This window comes from Maylandia zebra, linkage group LG1 (assembly GCF_041146795.1).
Source record: "Maylandia zebra isolate NMK-2024a linkage group LG1, Mzebra_GT3a, whole genome shotgun sequence".
NCBI classification, from domain to species: Eukaryota; Metazoa; Chordata; class Actinopteri; order Cichliformes; family Cichlidae; genus Maylandia; species Maylandia zebra.
This window is the reverse complement of record NC_135167.1, coordinates 20360144-20384433: the sequence shown is the minus strand read 5'-3', so window position 1 is coordinate 20384433 and position 24290 is coordinate 20360144. Positions and strand designations below refer to the sequence as shown.

The following is a 24290-nucleotide window of genomic DNA, read 5'->3' as shown; positions in this document are numbered from 1 at the left end:
TAAATCAAAATCCCCCCAGTTCTATTGAAATACCACTGAGCTACTAATGGAGTGAGACAGTCATTAATTTTCAGTGAGTCTTTGTGTCCAAATTAGCTGAAGAGAACTTAAATTGTAAATTAGCCACCTACATGATTATAATATTTTCCTGAATACTTAAACTGATGCTTGAAGTCTAAAACCAAACAGTTGACTGTGTGGACTGTAGATTTTAGGGGATCCAAGATGCATAACGCAGGAGACAGAGAAGCGAGCATTTTATAGTGAGAACCACATCCAAAAAACACAAAGAGAAAAGCAATCCAAGCACAGACACAAAACAGGAACACACACTGGACAGGTCTATGTACTTTAAATGGAATGTCAGATTTTAAGTGCTCCCTTAATTATTTTTCAATTCAGTTTTATTTATATAGCGCCAAATCACAACGGCAGCCGCCTTAAGGTGATTTATGTTGTAAGGTAAACACCCTACAATAATACAGAGAAAACCCCAACAATCAGATCATACCATGTGAGCCAGCTACTTGGTGACAGTAGGAAGAAAAAACCTCAATTTTAACACCACAAACTACGAAAACAAAATGGGAAATAACAAAAAGACCCAACTAAATACTTAGACAAGAAAAATAACACTGAACAAAGAAAACGTTGAGAAAAAAGGTAATAATATCCCAAAACTGAAAAGCAATACAGCAATAATAAAACCAAGACAGGGATTTCAAAATAAAACCATTACAAGAATTCAAACCCCAAAACGGATGAGTCAAAACTTTAAATACTACAATATAGAAAACCCAAACTTACATATATAGACGAATGATTCAGCACTCAGAGATAGCGCACGGCCCTGGAACCAGGACACCATTAACACTTAAACTAAACTAAGTGTGTGAATGCCCTTTTTCTGCTATGACACCATTTTTACAAAACTATAAACACAACTTTCTTTCACAGGCTCGAGAAAAACATCCCATGGATGTGAATAAAGTCTGATGGCCTGACCAACAAGGAAGGTGAGATTAAGCTTCATTGATTCTGGGTTTTTTTTCCTGGTTTTTTTTTTTTTTTTTTTTAGTACAGTTTCTTTGACTTTCTTCTCAGGCACTTTCTATTGTTTGAGGGGATTTACTGAAACCTCTTTTCCTCTTATGTTCATACACATACACATTTTAATATCTGTGTGTATCTGTGTTTACCACAGAACAATTGTCACTGCTATGTGTTGCAAAATGAATGAACAACAGCCACAATTTATACTTTCAGTGAAAATTTGGTGCTAAAATGATGGATGGTAATAATGTGATAATGAGTTTTCCAGGAAGTGTTTGGAAGAGCTATTTAAGGCTTTTTCTGAAGATCTGTGCTGTGGGTTTCTTTTTTACCTGAGTGAAGAGCCAGTGGAGTTTCATACGCTTTTCTGCAGCATAGCTGCACTCAATGAGGCGGGGTCTGCTATTCACATCCACCAGGCACTTGTTGTCATCGTCATCAATGGTGGGACTGAGGAGCCCGATGTGGAGCTGCTGAGTACTGGTGTAGTAAACATTCTGAAATAAACACAAAACCCAGCTATAAGCAAACTGCATGCTCCTTTACTGTGCATGTTCAGACTGGCGTGGTTGGCCCTTCTCCAGCTGTATATGCTATACAGGTGTTAAACTATGCAGCAAATGAGGCTTGCTCTTGGGTTTTCTTTCAGTATGAAAGAGAGATCTGTGAGGCTGATTTACATGCATTAAAGATGCATATTTATACTGCTTTCCTGACTGAACACAGGCTAAAAGATAGACGAGGCGAGGCAACAAAAGAAGCTCATTGTTAATTCAGGAATTGGGGGGGGGGAGAGAAATAATTGTGCTTTCTCTGATGGAAACCTTCCCAACAGCTTTTTTCCAAGGGCAAATATTTGCTCATATTAAGCTGACAAAGCTGTAAATCATTTGCAAGAATGAAGCAAAGGAACGAGTTATGTATTCACTGACACAAAACTTGCTTTGGTTTGGTGAAGAGCACAGAGTGAAAAACACGACGTCTTGAACAAACATAATGTGCTATGCTGTGTACCGATGATTTGAATGTGCTCAATCGTGCAGGGGTGGAAGGTAAATAAGTAAACTCGAAACTCTTTGATTAATTAATTACATTTTTAAAAAACTAAAAACATGTTATGTTAGCACTCATTTTTTTTTACCAGAGATATTTCAAAAAGATAAAACTATATGACCTTTAACAAAAAAGAAAATGCAGCTGGACGCCTAAAGCAATAAAAAGAAATTAATGTCGCTTTGTTTTTTCCCTTCTCCCGCTAATCAACTCACCAGATTTATCTAGTGACCCAGTGGAGGGGCACAACACCCACATTGGCTGCCACAGTATCTAACTGTGTAGTCCAGAAAACAGTTAAAATTAGCTCCACGCCTCCACCTTGACCAGCCATAAAAAAAGAATAAAATGCTACTTACACATCAATGGATCAGTATCAAGTGTCTGACTAGACCCCTTTGTATGCAGAGCGAGTACAGCTTTACACGTTGTGCTGTCAACGCTGTGGTTTTACATGAGCAGAACTGTGACTCTAGTATTTTCACATTGTTTACTAGTAGACTTACAAAAGTATGTATACTGGAAGCTTAAAACAAAGGGATAAAAACAAAGCTCAAAGGTGAACACGTTAATTGTGTAGCAGAATTTAAATGTTAAAGAGGTGCAAACATCAACGGAGTAGTGAAATCACCAGAGTTCCAGAGTTAAACTGAGCTTGAAGCAGACAATTACACAGGAACTATGTGGATCTGGGGTACAGATTACCCACATCATCCCCTCTATTATCAGTCAAAGATACTCAAAATACTTTCTTTTATTAAAGTTTTATTAAAAACACAGAGTTAGATTGTATTACTTTTACTCTAATCATATTTGTCTCTTAATTCCCAAATTACTTCCTGCCTCTTTTGCACCAGGCATTAAACAAATCTGATAAGAGTGATTAAAAAAAAAAAAATCAGTGCTGCTCACGTTTGGAAATGTGCAAGCTGCCAGGCCTTTGTGGCAGTGGCTTCTGTTGTTGCTGTGCTTAAGTCGGTATGTTTTATTACTGCTCGAGCTAGCTGGAGGGCTGTATGTTTGCTGACAACATGTTCTACTGTGGGAGTGTAAGCTTTGTATTACTCTTTCTTTCATGTGTACCTTGGCAGGTTTCTTTTAGCACATTTATGTACTGCTTTTACCACAGCACTTTGGACACAAAGCCTATAAAAGCAACATCTGCAGAAAGTAGCTGACGCTTAAAATGACTCATTCTGACCGACTAGAGCATGCATTTGCAACAGTCATTGTATCTGTACCAATATAAAAGCAATCCAGGGACTAATTCCTCCCGATGATGTAACACTGAAACATAAAAATAGAGCAGACTAGATTTGTCTTGCAGCAGAGATCCCTAATCTCATTAGAAATGCTGGTGCTACTCCAATCCTTTGTTTGATATGCCTGGATTTATAGCTCAAAACAGATTTATAATTAACAAGTTTTAAGTTATCTAGGCCTGAAAAAAGAGCTGTTTAAGCAGAATAAGGAAATAATAATTATTAACATTCCTAAAGCTTACAGATATATCACCGAAGATTTCTCTGGGATGAGTTTTAAATTGTACAGTGGTGTAAACATCAACACAGGCCACACTGAGTCTGAAGCACATCCAGTAGTTTCATTTAAATAGAGAGGGATAATGTCAGATCAAACCACACTCTATGAGACAAGTTTACAACCATCACAGCAAGGTTAAACAGTTTGAAAACAACCTGCTCAGATGTAATGGAATCGATATGCTGGGAGAGACTGGAGAAAGCAAATGATAATCACGCTGTACTAACATTTGAAGACACAAACTCCCTCCTATTTGAGCTGACATATATCCTGAATAAGCAGTTCAGACAAACAGCAAATAAAAACTGATTAAAAACAAAAAGACAGAGTGTAAACAGAAAGCTGGAGAAAAAGATCAAGGTACAAAATATTGTAATCAAAAACATGGTCTTTGCAACTTGTTTTGTTGATAATGTGGAATTTTATTCCGAGCTGAATTCCTTCAGGAAGGTTCACAGCTAAATTGAGGTGTATTGCGATTAGAGACAAGTTTAATATGTATTTAAAAACACCCGGGACTGTTGCTAAGGTTATCTTGATAAGATAAAACAAGTTTGGGTAAGACAACCCAAGATATATAGGTATTATATTCAGTTTTAGTATTTGCTCCATGCTGAAGTGAAGCGGAGACAGAGAGGATGTTTAGGAGAGCACTAACCTGTGGTGTCATCCCGTGGCAGAGATACAGGATGGGCATGTTGTCATTGTCAGGCCCCTGGTCCAGACACAGATCAGTCTTCAGAGAATTTTTCAACTGGGGAAATGCACAAAGAAACAAAATTTAGTTTTTAAAGTCAGTACTATGACTGTGTTTACATGTGGCACAAGCAGGTAACACTATAAACTAAATGAAGTTTGTTATGTTACCTTTACATCCTTTAGAAATATGTGCTTCCATCAACAGTAGTATCTAATTTCTACAAGGTTCACGCAGCGAAGTGCCGAGCTTCCATTCAAGCCTGTCATAATTAAAAGACAACTCGATGCGCTCTTTTCTAGTACAGCTTGATTTATTCACCTCCTTTAATTTATTGAAGTAGCTACAAAGAAAACTGAAAAGAAACATGCGAGAAAAAAAAGATTTTTGCTGTCCTGCAGAATTACAATTGTACTCAAAGGGAAAATTCTTGACCACCCTTAAGAGTTTAACTAACTGAGCAAAAAAAGGCAATTATTTAAGGTGGTAAATTACATGTCACTTTATTACTCCGTCGATTGATCCTGGTACCATTTTATAATGCTTGCTGCAGCAAGTGTCTTTTCTTTGTCTGAGAGAAGTCCTGTTAGTTCTTCAATTTGTTACTCCAAATGTGTGAAAAATCGATGGTGTACGGAGGACACTGCTACAAGACAATGATATTTTCTGTGCTGTTTTGTATGCATGGTCAGTTTTATTTATTATGCTGGAGTATGTACTGATTATGATGCTTTTGTAATCCAAAGTACTACATGTCAGAGTCTAAGGAGCTTGGAAAGAAAAGCATCTGGACTTCTTTAAGTTGCTTGAAGACGTTTCACCTCTCATCTGAGAAGCTTCTTCAGTTCTAAGGTCAAATGGTGGAGAGTCCCAGATTTAAACCCTGTGGGAGTGTCCCCCTGAGAGGGACAAAAGGATCCCCTAATGATCCTTTACCTAATCACACGAGCCAAGGTGTGAAAACTGGTGTAGGTCACAATCAGCCAAGGTTTCGGGTGAGCTCATTGTGAAACCTGGCCCTACCCTATCATGTGATTTCCTGAGGTCAAATGGTCCAGGATGTGAGTGGGCGTTAAGGTGTCTGGGAAGGGATCTCAAAACTGGATTGTAGATGGCAGACAGTTGGTGTTGCAAGCCACCGCCTCTGTTCAAACATGGTCGTTCACAGTGGACATAGATGGCTTCTTTCACTCTTCTTTCAAACTATCTGGCTTCTCTTTCCAAAATGTGAACATTGGCATCCTCGAAAGAGTGACCATTGTCCTTTAGATGCAGATGGACATGTCAGAGTACTACATGTTTGATCAATAAGCCAAAAACAGTCCACGAACAGAGCGAGGAAGCTCTGTTCAACTCTGCACTGCATTATTTCTTCTTCCATAGGGGAGGAAATTATTACCGAGACAGTTAGTACTTCCTGATGCAGTGCTTGTTTTTGCTTCGAAAATACTTCTACAAAACTGTGTAAGTTTGGAGCTAAAAACCCAGAAAGACAAATAAGAATTACACTCGCCACTTTATTGGTTATACCTGTTAACAGGAAGCTAAAAACATGAAACATGATTGTATAACTTGAATATAACCAAAATTGAACAATTGAAGGTTGGAAAAACACTGCCTGGTCTGATGAATCTCAATTTGTGCTGGATCAGTCAGCATTTGATCAGTCAGAATTTGTTCTGAACAACACGCAAGCATGGATCCAACCTGCCTCGTATCAATGATTCAGGCTGGTTTGATAGTGTGTGGGAAATTTCTTGGCAAAATTCAGGCTCCTTAGTACCAAGTGTACATCTGAGGAATGTTTCCAGCACCTTTTTGAATCTATGCCACATATAATTAATGCAGTTCTGAAGGCAAAAGGTGATCCAACCCAGTACAAGCAAGATGTAACTAATTAAGAGGCCAGAGAGGTTTACATCCCACAGAAACCATATAATACCAACATCAATCATACATCTTCACTGTAACTCACAGAATATGAGGTTTAAAGCATAATTACAGGAAATACAGAGGAAAATGGACGTGAGTGGGTCGAAAGATCTAAACATGAATCATGTTCTGAATCCTCTTAAACTAATTTTTACTCTATAAAAATGTAAATCAGAACTGTTACGCTTCATGAACATGACTCAGATTTTGAGGCCCAGAGGGTTATTCATGTGCGTCATGACAAAGGTCGGCAAGATTGCAAGATACAAAGTGCACCGCAGGGAGCTCAGGGATAGTGGTTTGAGCAAGGAGTGAATTAGGCAAAGATGTGAGATCAGAAGAACACAGTTGCTCCGGGGATGTCTACTCGTATCTGATAATCAGTAGATCCACAGGCAGCACATGGCCACATCAACAGTACAGGTCTAAACTATTCTAAAGCTATAAAAACAATAAATATGTAACAGTAAGCGACACCTATGGGAAAACAGTCACGTTGAACCATCAGGACCTTTAGCTTTTGAAAGATGATGCATGAAACATGTTTCAGAAAATATGTGGGTGGAGTATTGTTACAAGAGAGATTTAAAAATGAAATCCTTCAGATTTGATTGGACTGCTCTAATGTGTGCACAGCAAATACAAAGCTGGATAGGAACAGGAATTAGATACAAAGCTGTAGAGGACAAGATGAGGGAGAAATAAATAGACCTGAAACACGTGAATTGAAAATGTGAGGACATTTTTGGCTGTCGAAATAAAAATGATCAGCTTACCACTTTGGTCAAGACTATGAACCCATGCTCAGAGGTTTAAAACACTACAGATGTGTTTTATGATTGAGCAACATCTTGTTTCTGTTAATTAATGCCGCAACATGACAACAATTAAAAAAATAGCCTACAACCCAACCCGATATCACTGCAAAGCGTGTAACAGAAACACCGGGCCACCGTTTCCATTTTATGCTTTGCTTCTTCAAAGTGTGAAATGGACACGCATGCAGAAGTTTCCATAACAGCAGGCGGAGATAATATATTTAAAGCCAAGAAGTCACTAATGAGCAAGGAAGGTATGAAATACATTCCAGGGTCCTTAATCACTGCAAACAATTAAGATAGGTGGCTAATATGTATTTATAGGGCTGTGCGATATGACAAAAATCTCATATCATAAGACGTTTATCGTCCTGACAACAATATAAATCACAAAAATGTAATATTTTCTGTAAATTCTGTGACGCTCGGGCAACTCGACTTGCGTGAAGTTTTTCCAGCTGGGCGTCCTTTATCTGGATTCGAGTGTTTTAACCGATGCATGAAACTATACATTTTCTTTCAAAGTTTGAGTCTAAGGTTTATTTTTTAGCACCTAACAGTTCTTTTTCTTTTTTCTTTTTTTTCTTCTCATCCGTAAACTCTCTGCATACTCTTTCACGTGATTCAGTTTTATTTGAAAAGTCTCAACAGGATCTTGAGCTTTATTGTGAAAGGTTTAGTAGAAAACAAACAAGCGGACAGCGGAGCCACGCGATGGTTTTACCATCATTGTTGCTAACAACAACATGTAAAAACAGGCACTTGTCCGTGTGGTTATATTAAATATAAGAGAAAGAGAGAACTTTAAGAAATTAATATAGCCACTACAATGACCATCAAAATGATGAAAAAATATTGCTGTAAACAGTTTATTTTACGACACCACGAAACAAACGATAGCGTATTAGGAAACGATAGAAGTTTTTATATCGTATTTGTATTTGTATTTGTATCTTTATTTATTTCAGACATAATAAAACAAACAAAAAAACCAATATATACTCGTCTACATGTATTTTCATTTACGAATATGAATATATGTGTAGATATACACACACACACGTATTTGTACAGACAAACAAGAAAAATATAATAAAATAAAACACATTCGTCTAACATGAGATAACAGTTGTTTGGTCTGAAAAGGAGTAGGAAGAAGTATGCACATACTTATTAACTCCTACCCCTGCTCAACATCTTATTAATCCCACATATTTACCTAATTCTCCTCATCACATATTCCACACAATACACAAGAAAACTTATATCAACAAGGCTGGCACGATATTTATAATTTAAATACGAGTTGACATATTTATACATACAATGGGTGATTGTCTTTTTCAATATCATATCCTTCCAAGAGTAATTTTCGAAGTGTCTTTATGAACTTGCCAATTCCTGAGCATTGCTGTAATTCTGCAGTAAAGCTATTCCACAGTTTTACTCCATAAATAGTTAGGCAAAAGGTTTTAACATTTGACCGTGCTTTAAGAATCTTCAGATTCAATTTACCCCTTAGTTCATAGTCTCCTTCTCTGTCATAGAACATCCTCTGTATATTTCTTGGTAACATATTGTATCTACATAATTTTTGCCGTTTTGTATTTTATAAGATCCATAAACTTCAATATTTTTAATTTCAAAAACATGGTGTTAGTATGGTCTCTATATCCAGCTTTACTAATTATCCTGATTGCTTTTTTTTGAATTTTACATATTGGTTGAAGTGAAGTTTTATATGTGTTTCCCCAAATTTCCGCACAGTATTCCAAATATGGCAATATAAGTGAACAGTAAAGTACCCGGAGTGATTTGGAAGGCAAAAAATATTTAACTTTACTCAGTATGGAGACACTTCTTGACAGTTTAGCTTGTACATACTTTATATGAGGTTTCCAGCAGATTTTGTTATCTATTATCACACCCAGAAATTTTGTATCCGAAACTTGCTCTAATTCGACATTATTTACTAATAACTTTGCTTCGGCATCTTTTTTATAATTTCCAAATAACATAAATGTCGTTTTTTCCAAATTTAATGATAACTTATTTCTATCAAACCATGTTTTCAGTTTAATCATTTCTTGTGTGACAATTTCCAAAAGCTGCTGTAAGTTCTCTCCAGCACAAAAAATATTTGTATCATCTGCAAACAGAATAAACTGTAATATATCTGATGTTCTACATATATCGTTGATATAGAGGATAAACAGCTTTGGTCCCAATACTGACCCCTGCGGAACTCCACAAACAATGTCCATACACTCTGATTGATGTTCCCCAATTTTCACAAATTGTTTCCTGTCTCTCAAATAACTCTTTACCCACTCTAACACCACTCCTCTAATGCCATAATACTCCAATTTATCGAGTAATATTTCATGATTAATTGTATCAAAAGCTTTTTTTAGGTCGATGAATATACTAGCTATACATTGTCTTTTATCTATATTGTTAGTGATATTTTCAATCAATTCTATTAATGCCAATGATGTTGATCTATTTGATCTGAAACCATACTGACTATCCGTTATTATTTTATGTTTGTCTATAAATTTGTCAAGTCTATTAATAAAAACCTTTTCCAGTATTTTTGAAAATTGAGAAAGTAGAGAGACAGGCCTATAATTTGTGAATTGGTGTTTATCACCATTTTTGAACAATGGTGTTACTTTAGCTATTTTCATTTGTGTCGGGAATGTACCAGTTTGTATGGACAAATTGCAGATATGTGTTAAGGGTTTGGAAATGCCCTCTATCACTTTCTTGACTATTTCCATATCTATGTCATCAGAGTCTGTGGAGTTTTTTGTTTGTAATTTCCCAACAATATCAATGATTTCCTTTTCTTCTACTGCCGTTAAGAACATTGAATGAGGATTGCGATCAATGAGTCTGGTTTCTTGCTCTACCGATATATATCGTTATATCGAACAGCCCTATGTATTTAGATGCTAATGTGTTAATAATGTCTGTTTAAATTCTTTCCTGTGATTATTTTCATGTTGGCTAAAAATAAAATGTCTCCCTCTGCTGGTACTGCAGCCTTCTGCAACTTATTGTGACTTCTGCATGGAAATGGACATGGTGGGCTTGTGCGCATATTACCCATTTTGGCCTGATACTGGGTTATCCAGCTAGAGGTAATTCATCAGATCATCAGTTTATCCAGTCTTTTCTTTTATGACCAAATACCTGTGAAAACTAAACAAATTTTCATTCATTGCACTTTTGACTTTGTGCTAGGGCAGATTAGCGAACATTAGGCTAACATTAGCTAGGCTAACATAGTGAATGTGATAAACATTACACCTAATAAACAGCAGAATTTGCAGTTTTATTTATTGTTAAAAAGTTTGTGATTCCCACAGCTTCATACACCAAATAAAGCAGCGGTCCCCAACCTTTTTTGTGCCACGGACCGGTTTATGTCCTATTACAAGCATGGCCCTTTAAGGGTGAAGCCTGATGGGAAATGTATTTGGGATGTGTGTAGCGGGACTGCCCTGGTGTAGTTGTGTGGAGAGAGAGACGAGAAGGGGAAAAAGTAACGGTTAACAACAGAAGAGACGGAAAGAAAATTAGTAAAAGGAATATAATAACTCCCTTGGCAGCCAGAGTTGTGTCGGCGATGCTCGCTGTGAGTAAACTGTTTCAGCCCACTGTACACGGTGTGTTTGTGCGTTGGAGAAGAAATAAAGTTCGGTGAAGCAGTTTTCCTACGCCTCCTTTGATCTTTTTACTAGCGGAGTTGACCTGTACAGTAAGCTAGTTGCCGGCTACGAGCAAGTCACGGAACCTTCAAGTAACTGCCAGAGGTTTCCTTACTACGGTTCGGGGTCGCGGATCTGGCGCGGTAACAGTCCTACAATATTTTCACAGACCGGGCTTTAAGGTAATACAACAAAATAAAATCTGTACCGGTACCAAAAAAAAGATGTATTCATAATACATGGGAAAAGACACAGGGAAACTGAGTTAACGATAAAAACGATCAAAAAATAACGATAAAAATTGATAAAAACCCTGAAAACCATAAATTTCACACCTGAGCCTCAACTCTTGCTCTTGAAATAGTATGTAAAATGAACAGATGTAATAAAATTATTAAAAGTAAGCATTCTGTAGTGAATCTGATTATAAGAAGTGTAATGATGTTGTAAACAGAAAGTCAGTGAGATTTTAATATAAAGACAAAAATAAAAAACAGTAAATACGGCACAACAATGCTCTGTCCTTTTCTCTCCTACAGTCAGTAGGAATAACCCAAACAACCCATGAGCTCTTATGATCTTATGATTAGTCTAATGATTTTTGAACTGATATATCTTCTTGAGCCCCAATGCTCAAGAGGTATGCAACCCACAATGACTTCAAGTTTCCTTTAAGTCAATTCACTCAGTACAACACATAAGTGTGGGATATCATATCCTCGCGTGTCATGGCTGAAGAAACCTTTATTCACGTCTTTAAGGTGGATGACCTGTGATGACATACGCACAGCCCCGCCTGCACATATACCCCCTGTCATCACAGTCATCCCTCAGTTTTTACGCTCTTCACCTCACTGAGAATACCTCTGCTGATCTGGGCTAGCTAGCTGTTGCTAGTTAGCTCCGTTGTCTGCCGACTTGACGCAGTTGGAGCACTAACTTCGACTTTTCTTGTGCATCGTTTTGCTTTGCGCTTTGGAATGGACTCCAAACCTAAGCGAGTAAAGCAGAAATCTTTTGTCCACCCCTGTCCTCAGTGGTGCGGTTTCTGTTTTCACAACAAAGACCAGCACGATGCCTGCCCTGTCTGCCTGGGGATTGTCCATGCTAGGAGAGCATTGACAGAGCCGGAAGCCTCTACATTTTGTCACCAGCTCTGGTGCTCAACCCTGGAAAGATGGGTGACGTTTGTGGAGAAAGTCCTGGGATGGACGGCTGTTGCAAGGCATGACACTCTCCTCTCCAACTCTGGGGCCCCGGCTTCATCCGAATCCGAAGACGGATTAAATCACCCAAAAGCGATATTACTAAAACGTGGGACCAATACATAAATTTCCATCACAATAGGTTAACCCTCTGAGCTGTGGAATTGAGTGGAGAAAGTGGAGACACTGCTTTTCCCCCTCTGTTGCCGCCCAAGAGGCACCACTTAAGTTCTGTTCAGGTTGTCAGCCCCAGAAGGCGCTGCACTTTCCTAACACCGTCTCCCAAGCAAAAACCCCTGGCACACAAAATGTCTCAGGTTGTAACTCCTGGTTCGGGTGTGTTAAATGTTCAGGTGACCACATCAAGTATTCCCGCTGTTTTTCATTGTTGTGCCCCAGGAAAGGTGCCTCCAACAAAATGTGTTAATGTACATGTTACCATGTTACAATTGACAACGTCACACCAGCAGTGCTGCAGGTCATCTAGCTGGCTCCCTCAATGGCATGCTTGCGCCACCTCCCCGTGGGTGTTGCGAACCGCAGCTATGGGTTACAGGTTGCAATTCCGTTGATGATTCTCGTTTCCGCAGAGTCATCAACACTACTGTTGGCAACGAGGCAGCAGTGATACTGAGGGAAGAAATAAATGCGCTATTGCAGAAAAAAGCAATATGAGTGGTCCCTGCTTCGGAGAAAGAAAATGTTATTTTGTTGTTCCGAAAAAAGGGGGAGGGCTTTGTCCCATCCTCGACCTTAAGTATCTATGAACGTACAAGTTCAAGATGCTAACACTCAGACAGCTTTTGAATTAAGCCGGCCCAGGTGATTGGTTTGCAACAATCGATCTAACGGATGCCTATTTTCAAGTGGCTTTACACCTGAACCACAGGCAGTTCCTGAGGTTTGCATTTGAGGGCATAGCCTATGAATACCTGGGTCTGCCGTTCAGGTTGTTGCCTGCTCCTCGCATCTTTACAAAATGTGCGGAGGCAGCACTCAGACTCTTCAGAGAGAGAGGAACCTGCATCTTAGCCTATCTAGACAACTGGGCTCGTAGCTTGCTCCAGACAGCAAGCGGCGACACAGCTGTCACTGGTTCTGTCACACATTCAGACACTCGGTTTCTTTGTGAACTTTCAAAAGAGCTCGCCAATCCCAAGTCAGCAGATTTCATTCCTGGAAATATGCTGGCTTTCCAGACATGCACGTTTGTTGCAGCACAGAGTGGCCTTGTTTCATCGCTCACTGCCCACTGTTCTTGTCCAAAATCGACCACGATGCACCCTTGGGCATGGACGGGCTGGCGCACCAATGGCCAGATATGCTCCTGTATGCATTTCCCCTCTGGTTCTAGAGAGAGTGCGTTGGCAGTCTCTCTGATTCTAGTGGCCCCTTGGTGGCCCACAAGGTCGTGGTGTGCAGAGATAATCAGTCTGCTAGCAGCAAGTCCTTGGCAGCTTCTTCTCCGCAGGGATCTCCTCTTCCAGACAGGAGGAGAAGTGGTTCATCCGAGTCCAGATCTGTGGCGCCTATATGCTTACCTGCTGAAAGGTCAAACTTGGTTAATAGGGGCCTGCCACCTAGTGTGGTGGCGACAATTCAGAGCGTTAGGGTCTCATCCAATAGAGGCTTCAAGCAATGGTGCCAGGACCGCCACACTCTCCCATTCTAGTGCTCTATTGTGGATGTTTTGACATTCCTGCAGGAGCTGCTGGATAAGGGCCTTTCATTTTCTACAATTAAGGTTTATTTAGCAGCTATCTGCTTGTCATATTTTTTTTTTTTTTACAGGGTGGCACCAGGTGCACATCCCCTCGCCATATGTTTTTTTAAATGGGATTCGCGTGACTTGTCTTTGGTGCTGGAGCCCCTTTGTGGCTCCCCTTTTGAAACCATTGGGTTTGTGGATATATAATTTATCTCATATAAGACTGCATTGTTTCTCGCTTTGGCTTCGGCAAAGCGAATGGGTGACCTTCATGCTCTCCCTGTGCATCCCTTCCACACACAGTTCTCTGCTGTCGGCTGCAAGGTCATATTGCGTCCGAATGCTGCATATTTTCCCAAGATCATGCCTGCATCTTATAACTCAATGGAGCTTGAGTTGCTCCCCTTCTTTTGCAGCTGAAGAGCAGAGGAGGATGCATTGTCTTTGTCCAGTGCGTGCACTGGATTATAGAAGCTATCTCACTGGCGTACAGCACTAAGGGCCTTGCTTTGCCCCAGGGAGTGAGAGCTCATTCCACCAGGGGGATGGCAACCTCATGGGCTCTTTTTAAAGGTGTATTAGCTTTATTTTGATACCAAGATTGTTTACAGAGAGTTTGTAATTGCAGAGAAATACTCCATTCATTTTGGCCATGTCATTTTCGAGTAGGAAGCTCAGAAAGACCTTTGGGTAGGAATAGGTTATACAAACTGGATTTTATGATGTGTTCTGTCATCTGACTGAACTGTATACTTTGCCCCCCTCCAATTGCTTGAATAAATAATCAATTTGGTGATGAAGGCTAAACTGTGGCCATCATCTTTTAGATTGTTCATATTACAATAAAGGCAATATCTTGTGTACTTACGGTCTATACTAGTCTATAAAAATAACAGATCCATGGGGCCTATTTTTGTGGCCAGTAAAGTAAAAACTTAGAAGTGCACAGATCATTAAGGAGAGAGTTACTTTTAATGGATGTGGCTGGTAATTATGCATGATGAATGGGGCTACTCAGTTAGCTGCATTACTAGAAGTAAAAGTAGAGGCACTGGCAGTTCCTTGGCAACTTTATAGGTAAAGATCCAAATACACACCATTAGCTATAATTCATAAGCTAGCTGTAAAGTGTAATTTCTTATGTTAGTGCATGGCATATGGCATGGCAATGTCACATGAAATATCAGCTTTCTTTATCTCTCAGTAGTGTATTTGTTATGCATGTGGAAGAGTGTATACCTTGGGGAGACTCAAATCAAATCAAATTAAATCTGCTGGGATGGGTTAACTAATCAACCTAAATCACATTTGATTGTATACATCCACAAAATCCAAATAGGCAATTTCTCGCATTGTCTTTCTCTTGCGTGTACACACACACACACACACACACACACACACACACACACACACACACACACACACACACACACACACACACACACACAGAGAGATAAACACCTATCTTTAGCATAAATAATACTGAAAAATTAGTTTGACACTGCCGCCTTGCCTTTGTATTTTGTTGTTTTCATTAGACAAGGTTGACAATCTGTTGCATGTAATGAACCCACATGACACCACAACTGAGTAACCCGTGAATGCATGGCACAAATACGGGGTAATTAGGTCAACTAATTCTGGGAAATTAATGTAATGAGACTCATCTATTCCCTTGTCTGTATCCATCCACTATCTACTGTCAGTTAATGTGGGGGGGAAAAAAAGATAAAAATGAGTGTGATAATAGTGTGGTCTGTGTGTCACTGTGGATTAGGGTGGATCGTAGTGATGTGGCGTGGGAGGACCGTGGAAATGCAGCTGTTTGAGAACACCTAGGAATGGGCAAATAGAAGCATTGCCAGCATGCCAATTGGGTGTTATGTTTTCTGGCATTTCTGACTGAAAACTGTGCCGCAACGCTCTCTAGAAGACTATGCTACAGGTATCTTTTAATTAACCTTACTGCAGTTTATAAGAAAAATCATAAGAATCAAAAAAATAATAAATACTTCAGCTGTGTAGTGTAGGCAAGTGTCAGAGTTGCTGAAGCAACCTGGTCTATATGAACTGTTTGTGTTCCTGACTGCAGCCATCCATATCCCAGCACAAGTGATTAAAATGATTTGCTCAGGCACGGTTTAGCCCTGCGTTGGCATTTGCAGACACCGAACTGAATTTAGGATGAAGAGAGAGTTGGCAGCTTACTACTCCGTATGCGATGGTTTCACTGTACATCCTCATATCTGGGTAGATGTTGACCAGGTACCAGCGGAAAGTTTTACACTGCAGCCTCTTCCTCAGAGCCTTCCTCTCAGACACATCGCCAATATCAATCCCTGAGTCCTGCATTAAGGAAACAGCAACACACAGGACAACTCAGAGATGCTCACGCAGAGTACAGAATTGATTACCTGTAGATTGTAAAAAGATGACTCAAATAATGTGTCATTGAGGTGCATTGTGCAGCCGTTTGTTGTGCATTTGAACAGCCCCTATAAAGTTTTAATGTTTTTTCTGTTTTGACTTAAAATCCATCTTGCCTTATATTACTAGTGGTGAAAAATAACATTAGATTAAGTGTATATTTAAAAGTACAGCTTTCATTTCAGTTGTTTAAGTGAATTTCTTGGATTTAAGATTGAGTTGTTTTTTTTATGTGTCACCTCTAGTTTACTTAAGTCCAGGGTTTGGAAACTTCTTCCACCACTCACAGTTACCATCTGCTGCATGTTGTCCTATGCATTGCCTCTAGCACCACCAACGCCTCTCTCAATTAAGATGAAGAGGATGCAAATATTGCTGATGTGGCTCTCCGTGGTTCAAAAACATCCACAAAATTCAAATTCAAATCAAATCAAATTCAAATTCAAATTTTATTTGTCACGTACACAGTCATACACAGTACGATATGTAGTGAAATGCTTGGACAACTGCTCGTGACCTAAAGAAAACAAAAAAGGAAAAGGCTATGAATAAGATATGAAATAAATATGAAAAATTAAAAAGGGTAAATTTAACTAGAAAGGAATAAAATATAAATTAAGGTTAAAAATGAAATAACTGTACAACACAAATTAGAATGAAGGGTAAATTTAACTGGGAAGAATAAGATAAAGATAAATATATAAATTAAAGTTGAAAATAAAATAACTGTACAACAAAATACACAATACACAATATAGAACTATATAAGAATGTATGAAGAAATCTAAATATAAATAAATATATACACAATAACAGCAGCTGTACAAGTATTAACCGGAAATGAAGAATATAGTGACCAGTGTTGTGCAAAACCAAAGTCCAGAAAGTCCAGTGTGTGTGTAAGAACCATATGTGTGGGTCAGTACTGTGTGGTGGTGTGATTGAGAGACCGTATCGCCTGCGGGAAGAAGCTCCTCCTCAGTCTCTCTGTGTTGGTCTTCAGGGAGCGGAATCGCTTTCCTGACCTCAGCAGAGAGAACAGTCTGTTGTTGGGATGGCTGAGGTCCTTCACGATCTTCCTGGCCTTGGTCCAGCACCGCCTGCTGTAGATTGAGTGCAGGTCAGGGAGCTCGGAGCGGATGGTGCGCTCAGCTGATTGCACAACCCTCTGTAGAGCTCGTCTGTCCTGCATGGTGCTGTTCCCGAACCAGGTTAAGATGTTTCCCGCCAGGATGCTCTCTATGGTGCACGAGTAAAAGTTCCTGAGCACCTTGGAGGGCAGTTGGAAGTCTCTCAAGCGTCTGAGGTGGTAGAGACGCTGTCGGGCCTTTTTCACCACGGTGTTGATGTGACAGGACCATGACAGGTCCTGCGTGATGTGAACTCCGAGGTATTTGAAGCTGTCCACTCTCTCCACTGGGCACTCGTTGATGACGGGGGTCTGGTAGTTCCTCTCCTGCTTAGTGCTGAAGTCCACTATCAGCTCCTTTGTCTTACTGACGTTTAGAAGGAGGTTGTTCCTCTGGCACCAGTTCTCCAGATTCCTAATCTCCTTCAGGTAGGCCGTCTCGTTGTTATCAGAGATCAGGCCCACCACGACGGTGTCGTCAGCAAACTTGATGATGGTGGTGGAGCTGGTAGTGGCCACACAGTCATATGTGTACAAAGAGTACAGCAGGGGGCTCAGAACACACCCCTGGGGGGCTCCAGTGCTGAGAGTGGTGGAGGCTGAGACATGTCCGCCCATCCTTACTGCCTGTGGTCTGCCAGTTAGGAAGTTGGAGATCCACTGACACATAGATGAGCTGAGTCCCAGATGCTCCAGCTTGGTGGTGAGTGTGGAGGGAATTATGGTGTTAAATGCAGAGCTGTAGTCTATGAAGAGCATTTTAACATAATTCCCCCAAAAGTGAACTCAGATGGATGCAAACTTCGGATGAGCACTATGCTCATTTTGAGGCTCTCAGAGGTAAATTAACACTGATGATTTCACTGTGTGGTTAATTCATGGGGCTAAAGCTGGGGCAAAATTTCATGCTTCTTGAGTACAGGCTCTGTTAAACGCCTCATTATTGACTGAATGAATTGCCTGCAGATGTTCATCTATTCATAACATGGATTTACATATTCAAACAGATTATTCAGGACAAGAAAAAAGATTCAGTGAACAAACATTTGACTTTGCCTTTGAGGGATGCTACATTTAACATAAGATGACACAGCGTGCATATTTATTTTGATTGACCAAATCCAAGATCAAATAAAAATCTTTTTTTTTAATGAAATCCTTGAAATTTGACACTAATACAACTGTGAAAACACGCTGAAAATATTACGTAAGTATATGTGAGTATAGCCTCAAATGCCTCAAATGAAAAGACTGAAAAGAGTAAATCAGCGGCATTTCTGCTCCAACATATTGAATAAATGACGTACAGCGCCTGTCTTTGCATTTAATTTTGTTCTTTCTGTATTATTCATTATTTCACTCCCAAGTCACACTATAATCCAGTTACTTTCTTTAATTAATCTTTTAAATTATTATTGTCAGCCTTTACAATGGATTTTCTAAATGCTAATGTCCTCATTTAAACCATTTTCTTGAATCATATTAAGCATTTATTCATTCAGTGGCACGTATTTAATTCAGGCCAGTCTGTAAGTCACAAGAAAATCATTTCATTTGAGCCTTCAGGAGGTGTCAGGGGCCTCGTTCAACTAAGCATCTGTGATGGGAGGAGAGCAGCTGATAACAGATGACACTCAACCCTCAACATTTAGATTAGGTAGCTGAAGACTGGACTCAGCCTGATCATCCTGAAATTTATGGTGCTTTTCTCTGATATGATCGCTTATTTGTGGGTTTGCACATCTGACTTTATAAATACTCCCTTTGGATTATGTCACAAAAGGAAAACAGTCAATCATGCTGTGAGAAATTATGAAGTTCTTGTTTTGATGTTATTTTTAGGGTTTTGGAAAGGAACCATCATTCTTTGAAGACTCTTTCTGAATAGTGAATGAATGCCACTAAAGAAGAGCTGTTTATTTTCCTTGTCTGCACACATCTAAAGTATCAGCAGTCCAATCGTGTAAAAAAAATCACAACAATTTCCAAGGGATTAACTTTTTTCATTGCACATTGCACTACTGACAAGGTGTAAGCTGACATTCCCCACCCTCAAATCCATGTGTGACTTGTGCTTGTTGTCATTAACATGGTCACTGACCTCCAGTGGAATATTCCAGGCCATGTAGACGTGGCTTTTAAACTCATCCATCCAAACTTCTGCAACTCTGAGGGCGTTTCGACGTACGTGCGATGTCAGGTCCTCAGTGTAGGGTTTATGAGCACGCTCTATGTGGGCGATGCGAGCACAAGGCAGGACTTCGATGCTGCCTCCACACTGCCACACCTGGATTTAAGTATTCCAAATACAAAGAAAAGAAAGTTCTGTTAGTTTTTTCACAATAACAACCCAAGCTATTGTTGTGCTGTTTAAAAGTTTATCTTGAAATATTCAATTAAGTCACAAAACAGACAGATACCCCAGAAGACTTTAAGAAAACACAGCTGCACCACAGGCTGCACAGATGTTGCTGTTACACACTCTAGGGCCTTGTACCTGATGCTCATGCTAGCAAGCAGGCCCTCTATGGAGCACTGAAAGTGTCTAAAGGATACTTTAGAAAGGGACGAGTTTCAATAAGCTGTACTGTGCTGCCAGAACTGGCAATATACAGGAAACTTTTTTTTCTGCAAAGACCTGTGACCCATTTTCTGTTGTTTTTTTACACTCACAGGCCACCTTATCTCATTAAAAATGCCAGTATAATCAGCCAATGACAACCCAGCAGGTTAATGTATTTAGGCATGTAGACATGGTCGACACAATCTGCTGAAGTTCAAAGTGGGCATCAGAATGGGGAAGAAAGTTAATTTGAGGAACTTTGAACATGGCATCATTGTTGGAGCCAGATACGCTGGACTGAGTATTTCAGAAACTGTTGATCCATTAAAATTTCTCACACACGACCATCTCTAGGGTTCATAGAGAAAATTACAGAAAGCAGCAGTTCTCTGAGTGCAGATGCCTTGCTGATGCCAGAGATTCGAGGAGAATGGCCACACTGCTTTAAGCTGGTAGGAAGCCAACAATAACTCTAACAAAAACTCATTAGGCAGAAAATCATGTCTGCTGCAGAAGACCACACCAGTTCACCAGGGGCGATCGTGGCTCAAGAGTTGGCAGTTCGTCTTGTAATCGGAAGGTTGCCGGTTTGAGCCCCGGCTCCGACAGTCTCGGTCGTTGTGTCCTCATATAATGAAGACCTCTGGGAGACTCAATGCCCTAGGGCAAGACACTTCACCCTTTGCCTACTGGTGGTGGTCAGAGGGCCCGGTGGCGCCAGTGTTGGGCAGCCTCGCCTCTGTCAGTGCGCCCCAGGGCAGCTGTGGCTACAATGTAGCTTACCATCACCAGTGTGTGAATGTGTGTGTGAATGGGTGGATGACTGAATGTTGTGTAAAGCGCTTTGGGGTCCTTAGGGACTAGTAAAGCACTATACAAAAACACAGGCCATACAGGCCATTTCATACAGACTAGATTAACGTTGTTTCGGGTGATGAATCTCAATTTCTGATGCGACATGATGATGGCAGAGTCAGAATTTGTTCTGAGCAACAAGAAATTATGGATCCATCCTGCTTTGTATCAGTAGTTATGACTGCTGGTGGTTTCACGGCGTGGTGGATGCTTTCTTGGTACACTTTGAGCCCCTCGGTACCAACTGAGCATTGTTCCACCCATCCAGCAACTGTTTGATGCTATCATGTCAAGAATCTCTGAGGAACATTTTGAGCACATTGCTGACTCTGTTTTACAAAGAAAAGGGAATTTCCTTCTTAGCTCTCTTCTGATGTTTACATCATACCTGAAAAGTCAGACTGTTACTCAAGTGCAAGAACAGTTTTGGAAACTTCACAGTCAGTGCAGCGGGCCATGATGACATCGAGACTGCATAAAGCACGTAGTGGCTAACAAGCACAGGGCCTTCATTATTTCTGCTGCCTGCTGTATCCTTGACTGTGAAGAGGGAGTGCCCGTGGTGGAGAATGTGGATAGTCCTAGTGCCCAGGAGGAAAAGCTTGACTCTTTGACTCTAAAAGCTAGTGGCACTAAGTCCTCATATAATGAAGACCTCTGGGAGACTCAATGCCCTGTTGCAGGACTTTCTAAAAACTTTTCCCAACTGTAATAATCCCATCCAAGAAAATGGAGACCGTTAATGAACTCAGAATGCTGACTGAAGGGAAGTTTTGCTAAATACAATACATTTGTATAATGACAAACACTTCTTAATGGATTTCTGTTTTGGGAAAAACTTTTTAATCGACATGAAATGACACGTAAAATGGTTGGTTTGGTGACTGCGGTTATTATAAAACACACTTGATTTATATTAACATTTACAATTTCCCCATATTCTTCAACAACCCAATCAGAAATATGAACAATTTCAATTTTTATTTAATTAGTGCATTAGTACATCAAAAAGATTATGAATTTCAGAGTAAGAAAAAAGAAACTTTGAGTGGAATGAAATGAGACTTCAATCTTGGAAGGATATGAATTAGAAAATAAATTGGGCTGTACAGTTCTGCTGATTGCTATCTGAAGAATGTGAATGGCCTCTCAAATCATCCAAAGACTTCAACAAAGCAATGAAGATGTGTTCTTCTGCGTACATGCTCACATTTGTGTGGGTTTGTCACAGGAGATGTCACTAACAGAGCCTGTGGAGGATGCTAAGAAATCACTTAAATGTGTTGAACTCAGCATTATCTCAGAACACCCAATGCTTCAGTGTGAATAAGCTTTAAATGATCACACTGTGCTCTTATGTGAGGACCAAATAGCACAGCTGACATCCTTCCTGTTATTTTCATCATTTTCATCAACCCGAAGAAAACACAAAAAGCATTTGCTGCAAATAAGCATCATCCAGCACAGAGAACAAACATAAGCTGTGGCATACACTCTGGATACAATTGGGGTAAAATTGACACAATTTCTGCAGATGAGTTAAATCGTCAAGCAAATCTGGTCATGCATTTACTTGTCAGTGTTGTTCTTTATTTTCTCTTAAAAAAGAAATCAAATTCAAAACAAGGAATTCAAATTCATGGTTGGTAATGAGGTGACGATTATGTACATGATAATGAATTTAATGGTTCCTTGGTGAAAGCAGCTGGAAAGCAGCTGATCACACACCTATTTAAAAGTTCAGGCCACAAAACCCCCTGAGGATCACCTTAGTTTATTTATTGTGTATTTTAAGGTGCAGATCAGGTTTAGCAGATTTCCACAAGTAATACCAAGTCACTGGTTCATGTGGTTGTTAACGCCTGAAAAGAAACTGCTCAGTTGTAGTAGCTGTTGCTCAATTCTTCTGTGTCCCAGAAGAAAACTAAAACACCAGATTAAAGACTAATATTCTCATTCATGCAGTTTCCAAAAGCAGATCAGTGGCATAACTTTTTCTTTCAAAGCTTAAAATTCAGTCAAGTGCACATATGCAAACAGATTAGCACACTAATACAAAAACAAACAAACAAACAAACAAAAAAAGAAACTGACCAGAATTTTAAATCCTTTGTATTTTGCTGTTTTAATTTGTGTGTTTATTATGTCTTGAGCTGAGCAAATAGGTGGATTTTAGGTCCCTGAAAGCTCTAATGTGTCAGATATACTTAATAACAGCTAAAATAACCAAGTTATAGAATTAATAAACTAGCGTTAAATATTATATTGGATAGGAACGACTTACAAAAGTGATATATTTGTAGAGTTTATCTATCTACAACAACAAAAGGCAGTAAACGCACAGTTTGCATCTGTGACCAAGCAAATGCCAACGATGATAAAAATGCTGAAAATCATTAACAATCTTAGCAGGCCAGCATGTTAACGTTTCCAAATTAGGCTGTAACCCAAAGGTCAGCAGAGTCTGACTATACTAATATTTGTTTTTGGATATATTTGTTTACAAATAAACAACAAACTGAAGTGTTTACCATTATTGTTATGAATGTTTGAATGTCATGATATGGAGCTCAGTGATATCTGTGGAGATATCTTTAATACAATTAATTGAAATTCAACAAACAGTTGTTAGTTACTTTGGCCTGAGCTCAAATTGTGGACTGGTCGGCTGGTAAAAGTTAAGATATCACTGGATAACATATTACTTTGGTGGCAGTTTCAATATTGCACCAATTTTACAGCTTAAACAACTCTGCTAGGACTTTATATAAAACATAATCAGTTAGGGCTTCTATGCAGCAGCTTTCTCCATTGTTTAGTGTCAACTTTCTTTTCTGACAATGAAAAAAAATAAATAAATAATTTTTGCTTTTGTTAAAGCCGTGCAGTTAACCACTAATTTCCAGCAGCCTGTTTCTAAATTCATTTCAAGAAACAGGCCATTACTGTCAGGACAGAAGTCTGAGCCTACCATTATTATGGATGCCTATATTGTTATTCTTTTCAAAATACAAAGCCTTACACGGTTACCCTTCCCCTTGAATGATCAAACCCACCACCTAATTTGCATGTTCATTCATACACTCTGTTTTCCAGTGTGTCGCCAAAGCAAAAAGCACAGCTATGCAGCTACTGCAGCAAACACTTACACCACACTTTACTCCGAGGAGTTGGCACAATGTTGGATGAGAAACTGCTCTCAGTCTCCATGCTGTCAAACAGGAGTTTTATAAACCTAATTGCGACACTTAATTGGGCCTTGTCATTACGGGTGGCGGGACTGTTCACCCACACGGTGATACAAATAAATCACTGCTTCACCATTTACAGTCCATGAGCCTACTTTGTGTTATTAAGAGTCAGGTCCTCACTCTTCCAAGTCTCCCTGACTCCTGATGATAGAACGATCTCAGGCAGAGCTGCACAACCTCTGCCTTTTCTTGTAAGCTTAAAACCTCCTCAAGAAATAACTCACGTCACCCGCTCAAACCCCTTCCTTCCAGATCCTCTTGCAAATATACTCATGTTTAAATATCCTCTTCCTCACCATCTAAGTGCTCTTCCTCTTAATTTCTTTTTGTAGAACTTTTCA

The 24290-nt window shown here is 39.6% G+C and overlaps 1 protein-coding gene across 1 annotated transcript in view; it reads right to left on the bottom strand.

Moving 5' to 3' along the window:
• The window catches only part of galnt18b (UDP-N-acetyl-alpha-D-galactosamine:polypeptide N-acetylgalactosaminyltransferase 18b), a 97295-nt gene that overhangs the window by 5320 nt on the left and 67685 nt on the right, over window positions 1-24290 (bottom strand). Inside the window, exons 7-10 of the mRNA XM_004543152.3 lie at window positions 19382-19567; window positions 15933-16070; window positions 4307-4402; window positions 1386-1550 (exon numbers count right to left, since the gene is read on the bottom strand). Of these exons, the coding sequence (XP_004543209.3) occupies window positions 1386-1550; window positions 4307-4402; window positions 15933-16070; window positions 19382-19567 (585 nt within the window). The remainder of the gene's footprint in view (window positions 1-1385; window positions 1551-4306; window positions 4403-15932; window positions 16071-19381; window positions 19568-24290) is intronic.